Below are 6,024 nucleotides of genomic sequence, written 5' to 3' on the forward strand. Positions count from 1 at the left end.
TACGTCTCGTGTCTGAGCCGTTGAATTGTGACTCCACTTTGTCTCTGTACTAACGTTTTGCTTGTTTGATTGCCTTGCGGAGGGCAACATATATGTATCTCTGAGACAAAAAGAGTATGCAGTATGCGCTCTCGTGATTAATGGTACAGTTGGGCTATGTGTGGTTGTTGATGGATAAAAACATATTTACAGTACATAGTACATATAGTCACTATATTCACTTTATTCAATTTCTTGATAGTTTGAAAACCAAATGATTTAGGATGGTCACTAGCGGGCTGAGACTTCAATGTTAAACAGCTTTGTGCAAGAGCAGTCAGGTACATTTGAAATGCTCCTGATAAATTGATATGCTGACATTTCAATGTTAAACAATGTATTTAATGCATATTTTAAGTTCTGCATGCTGAATAACGACAGGTAACCTAATGGGGCGGCAGGTAGCCTAGTGGGGCGGCAGGTAGCCTAGTGGGGCGGCAGGTAGCCCAATGGGGAAGCAGGTAGCCTAGTGGGGTGGCAGGTAGCCTAGTGGGGTGGCAGGTAGCCTACTGGGGCGGCAGGTAGCCTACTGGGGCGGCAGGTAGCCTAGTGGGGCGGCAGGTAGCCTAATGGGGAAGCAGGTAGCCTAATGGGGAGGCAGGTAGCCTACTGGGGCGGCAGGTAGCCTACTGGGGCGGCAGGTAGCCTGGTGGGGCGGCAGGTAGCCTAATGGGGAAGCAGGTAGCCTAATGGGGAAGCAGGTAGCCTAGTGGGGTGGCAGGTAGCCTAGTGGTGCGGCAGGTAGCCTAATGGGGAAGCAGGTAGCCTAGTGGGGTGGAAGGTAGCCTAGTGGGGCGGCAGGTAGCCTAGTGGGGTGGCAGGTAGCCTAATGGGGAAGCAGGTAGCCTAGTGGGGTGGCAGGTAGCCTAGTGGGGTGGCAGGTAGCCTAGTGGGGCAGCAGGTAGCCTAGTGGGGCGGCAGGTAGCCTAGTGAGGCAGCAGGTAGCCTAGTGGGGCAGCAGGTAGCCTAGTGGGGCGGCAGGTAGCCTAGTGAAGCAGCAGGTAGCCTAGTGGGGCGGCAGGTAGCCTAGTGGGGCGGCAGGTAGCCTAGTGGGGAAGCAGGTAGCCTAATGGGGAAGCAGGTAGCCTAATGGGGAAGCAGGTAGCCTAATGGGGAGGCAGGTAGCCTAGTGGGGTGGCAGGTAGCCTAGCGGGACGGCAGGTAGCCTAGTGGGGTGGCAGGTAGCCTAGTGTGGTGGCAGGTAGCCTAGTGGGGAGGCAGGTAGCCTAGTGGGGTGGCAGGTAGCCTAGTGGGGAGGCAGGTAGCCTAGTGGGGTGGCAGGTAGCCTAGTGGGGCGGCAGGTAGCCTAGTGGGGCGGCAGGTAGCCTAGAGGTTAGAGCGGCAGTTAACCCCACTAGGTGACAGATAGGCCAACCCCACTAAGTGACAGATAGGCCAACCCCACTAAGTGACAGATAGGCCAACCTACTATGACAGGATGTACGGCAGAAAGTTAGCCCTCGTGGCTGTCGAATGTCAGAACTTGACATTGTGATGACTGATGCTCAAATTACAATTGAAGGCAACATTTCTGCTGATTTAACTCCTTTCACTTCCCCCTCTGTTTTGCTCCTTCTCCGTGTTAATATGTACACGTACGTGTGTTATTTATGGATGACGCGAGGGACGTGTGGCTGGCGCCTGCGGGCACCGTTTCACACCCAGCATCCATTATATTTAACAAAGTGCAGTAAATGTCGGAGCAGAAGCTTGAGGAGTGCGCCCGTGAACTCACCTGTCATAGCGCTCAATATGCACGTCAACATGAATACTCAGCAGGTCAAACCTCACGCACCTTGAAACACCATTCAAGAGTCAGAGAGGAAACCTGACACCTAATCGATGGTGTCTACTGTAAGAGAACTGACGTTCTCTGTAGGACGGGTAGATGCTCCATCTTTATTGACTGACGTTGAGACTTCCGTTTTTATTGAGAATAGATGTTTTCTCCCACCTGTGGAGACATTATTGGACATACAGTAGATAGACTGTCTGATATAGGAGTGAATGTACTGTAGGAGTAAATGAGGAAAACGTCCAAACAGTTGAAGTTATTCTAGTACGAGCCACCATCTTAAACTGGCATGCTAGGTTAACATGGACCAAGTCTTCTGTTACTCCCCATTACACAGTGAGATAGGGATGACAGACGGTTTAAAACGGTCCTGAGTGGTGCAACATATTCCTCCTTCCCTAAAGTGTAAGAGACAAGACTACAGCTTAACCACACTGACACATTGCCTGGCTCCTGGCACGAGGACTGCCTGCTGCCTTTGGCAATGAGCACAGAGTTATATAGTCCAGTTATGCTGACAGTTCTCTTTCTGTATCCCTCCCTCCCTCCCTTCCCCTCTCTTGTTTTCTCCCCCAGGCCGTGACGAAGCCGGCACGTGGCAGAGGGGAGAGAGGATGCTGGGTCTCTGGTCCAGTGTTAGAACCTCCCTCTTGGGAAGCCGGCGTTGGATGCAGGGCCCCACGGGGCGCTGATCCCTCTTCCGTGTCTCTGTGATTTATGGCTACTGGGGATCTGGCCATTGCAGACTCCTCTCTCACTTTCACATTCACAAATAGACACACACTGCACCACTGGACAAAGCCACACACACTGCACACCCGTGCCCAGTGCTGCCCCATAGAGTGACTCCTACACACACTGAACAAAATAATCTCTCTCAGCCTCCACACTCACTGAGGGACGGAGCCACACACACTGAGGGACTGAGCCACACTCACTGAGGGACGGAGCCACACTCACTGAGGGACTGAGCCACACACACTGAGGGACAGAGCCACACACACTGAGGGACAGAGCCACACTCACTGAGGGACAGAGCCACACACACTGAGGGACAGAGCCACACACACTGAGGGACTGAGCCACACACACTGAGGGACTGAGCCACACTCACTGAGGGACTGAGCCACACACACTGCTTTTCTCTGCCCCATATAACCTCCCATTGCACCACTGTGTCCTATACACACCCCTCTGTGTATCCTCCACTCCCCCTGAGTGTGTAGATTAGCATCCCAGTATGAGTCATGGATCGTCAGCCTAAGAGGCGCCTGCTTTACTAGCAGAGGTGGATCAATGGAACTGCACTGAGTGATGAGATGATATTCCTGAATTCACATGGCTTGAGAAAAATCACCTGACAGCAGCTGTGCAAAGACTGACCCCCCTAACTTCACTGTTTTTAATCACTGGACTGACTCTCACAGAACTGACTCTCACAGAACTGACTCTTCCTGGACTGTCTCTCACTGGACTGACTCTCACAGAACTGACTCTCACAGAACTGACTCTTTCTGGACTGACTCTCACAGAACTGACTCTTTCTGGACTGACTCTCACAGAACTGACTCTTCCTGGACTGACTCTCACAGAACTGACTCTCCCTGGACTGTCTCTCCCTGGACTGTCTCACACAGAACTGACTCTCACAGAACTGACTCTTCCTGGACTGACTCTCACAGGACTGACTCTCCCTGGACTGACTCTCACAGAACTGACTCTCCCTGGACTGACTCTCCCTGGACTGACTCTCCCTGGACTGACTCTCCCTGGACTGACTCTCACAGAACTGACTCTCCCTGGACTCTCTCTCCCTGGACTGACTCTTCCTGGACTGACACTCACTGGACTGACTCTCAAAGGACTGACTATGACTCACTGGCATCCCCCAGGGATAACCGTTATCCCCCTTTGACATTTACGACATGGCCATGTCCCTTTTTCTGAACCCGTTCTTTTTCTAAACTCGGAAGCCGTGGACTGGAGGTGAGAGCCAGTGGGCGGTCAGCTCCTCACCATGGTGTTGCCGCCCCCTGACAAACGCCACGTGTGCCTGACCACCATCGTCATCATGACCAGTATGGCCTTCATGGATGCCTACCTGGTGGAGCAGAACCAGGGGCCCAGGAAGATTGGTGTGTGCATCATTGTGCTGGTCGGGGACATCTGCTTCCTCATCGTGCTGCGCTACGTGGCCGTGTGGGTGGGCGCCGAGGTGCGCACGGCCCGCCGCGGCTACGCAATGATTCTCTGGTTCCTCTACATCTTTGTACTGGAGATCAAGCTCTACTTCATCTTCCAGAACTGCAAGGCCGATAGGAAGTCCCTGGAGACGGTGGCCCGGAAAGCCTTGACTCTGCTACTGTCTGTGTGTGTCCCGGGGCTTTACTTGGTTCTAGTGGCTCTGGACAGCATGGAGTATGTGAGGACCTTCAGGAAGAAGGAGGACATGCGGGGGAGGATCTTCTGGGTGGCTCTAGATCTTCTGGATCTTCTGGACATCCAGGCCAACCTGTGGGAGCCTCAGCGGACCGGCCTGCCCATCTGGGCCGAGGGGCTGATGTTCTTCTACTGCTACGTCCTCCTCCTCACCCTGCCCTGCGTCTCCCTCAGCGAGATCTCCACGCAAGGAGAACACGTGTCTCTCCAGAAGATGATGCTCTACCCTGTCCTCAGCCTGATTACCATCAACGTGGTCACTATCCTGATCCGCGGGGTCAACATGGTGCTCTTCCAGGACAGTAGAGTCTCCACCATCTTCGTCGGCAAGAACGTGGTGGCGATCGCCACGAAGGCATCCACCTTCCTGGAGTACCGGCGTCAAGTGAAGGAGTTCCCTCAACCACAGAACACCATGGCGTTGGAGCTGCAGCAGAACTCTGTGGGCCACGGACATACACCCCACACGTCGCACTCGCAGCCTCTAGCCAACTCCACAAATCTTCCCCACGAACCCTCGCCAGCGCGACACATGGAAACATGACCGCCAGCACTAGACTGTCTGGACACCAGCGGAGCATTGCCACCGCTGCCGTCAGTGACTAACTACAGTGACTAACTACAGTGACTAACCATAGTGACTCGTTCTGTCTATCCAGTCTCTGAGAGTTTGGTATTAAGAGAAATGTGGGTTTCATGACAGGATGGTATTCTCCTGCCTATCAAGCCCACTTGAACAACAGAGGATATAACAACTAGAGGGATATTTTCAGCCTCTGTCTGCCTGTCTGTCTATTGGAGAAGGATACAAATTCACCTTCTTGATTCTGACAAGAGCAAACTGATGTGGTTTTATTTGTTCTTAAATGAACTATTTTATTCTGCAGCTGAGTAATGTATGTTGCGTAACAGTACATTTTACAATGTGTTCCTCTCTGAATATCTGTGATTTTCTAAAACCCCTTTCGACTGTCCATTGCGTGGCTTTTTTCTTTGTAGTCCTTAAAAAGGAGGTATACCACTCGCCCTACAGAAGCACTAAGTTGAAGTGGAGAAAGAGAGGATGGAGAGGAAGGGAAGGAGAAAGGGTCAATAAGAAGGGTGGCAGTAGAAGATTGAAATTCAGCCTCTAATTCTGCTGAGAAAGGAGCTAACTGAAGTCTGCTGCCTCGGCCTGTGTGAAGCTTTACGACCAACTGGTCTGCTGCCTCGGTCAGTGTGACGTTTTACGACCAAATGGTCTGCTGCCTCGGTCAGTGTGACGTTTTACGACCAAATGGTCTGCTGTCTCGGTCAGTGTGACGTTTTACGACCAAATGGTCTGCTGCCTCGGTCAGTGTGACGTTTTACGACCAAATGGTATGCTGCCTCGGTCAGTGTGACGTTTTACGACCAAATGGTCTGCTGCCTCGGTCAGTGTGACGTTTTACGACCAAATGGTCTGCTGCCTCGGGTCAGTGTGATGCTTTACGACCAAATGGTCTGCTGCCTCGGTCAGTGTGATGCTTTACGACCAAATGGTCTGCTGCCTCGGGTCAGTGTGACGCTTTATGACCAAATGTATGCTAAAAGCACCAGAGCTCAGCACTATACACTCTATTTGAGGCAGCCAACCGTGTGTGTGATTCTGCGTGTGTGTGTGTGTGTGTGTGTGTGTGTGTGTGTGTGTGTGTGTGTGTGTGTGTGTGTGTGTGTGTGTACACACGTGTGAGGGGGCAGAGGGGTGCTCGTGTGAAACTGTATTTCAAGTT

At 52.4% G+C, this 6,024-nt stretch overlaps 1 protein-coding gene across 1 annotated transcript; it reads left to right on the forward strand.

The window, feature by feature from the left end:
- The first annotated feature begins 2,423 nt into the window (after window positions 1-2,423).
- LOC115140443 (transmembrane protein 121-like) lies at window positions 2,424-6,018 on the forward strand. The gene has a single exon (XM_029678773.2). It carries the CDS (start codon window positions 3,852-3,854, stop codon window positions 4,815-4,817), a length of 966 nt encoding a protein of 321 aa, XP_029534633.1. The 5' UTR covers window positions 2,424-3,851; the 3' UTR covers window positions 4,818-6,018.
- The last annotated feature ends 6 nt before the right edge of the window (window positions 6,019-6,024 follow it).

This window comes from Oncorhynchus nerka, linkage group LG13 (genome assembly GCF_034236695.1).
Source record: "Oncorhynchus nerka isolate Pitt River linkage group LG13, Oner_Uvic_2.0, whole genome shotgun sequence".
Classification (NCBI taxonomy): Eukaryota; Metazoa; Chordata; class Actinopteri; order Salmoniformes; family Salmonidae; genus Oncorhynchus; species Oncorhynchus nerka.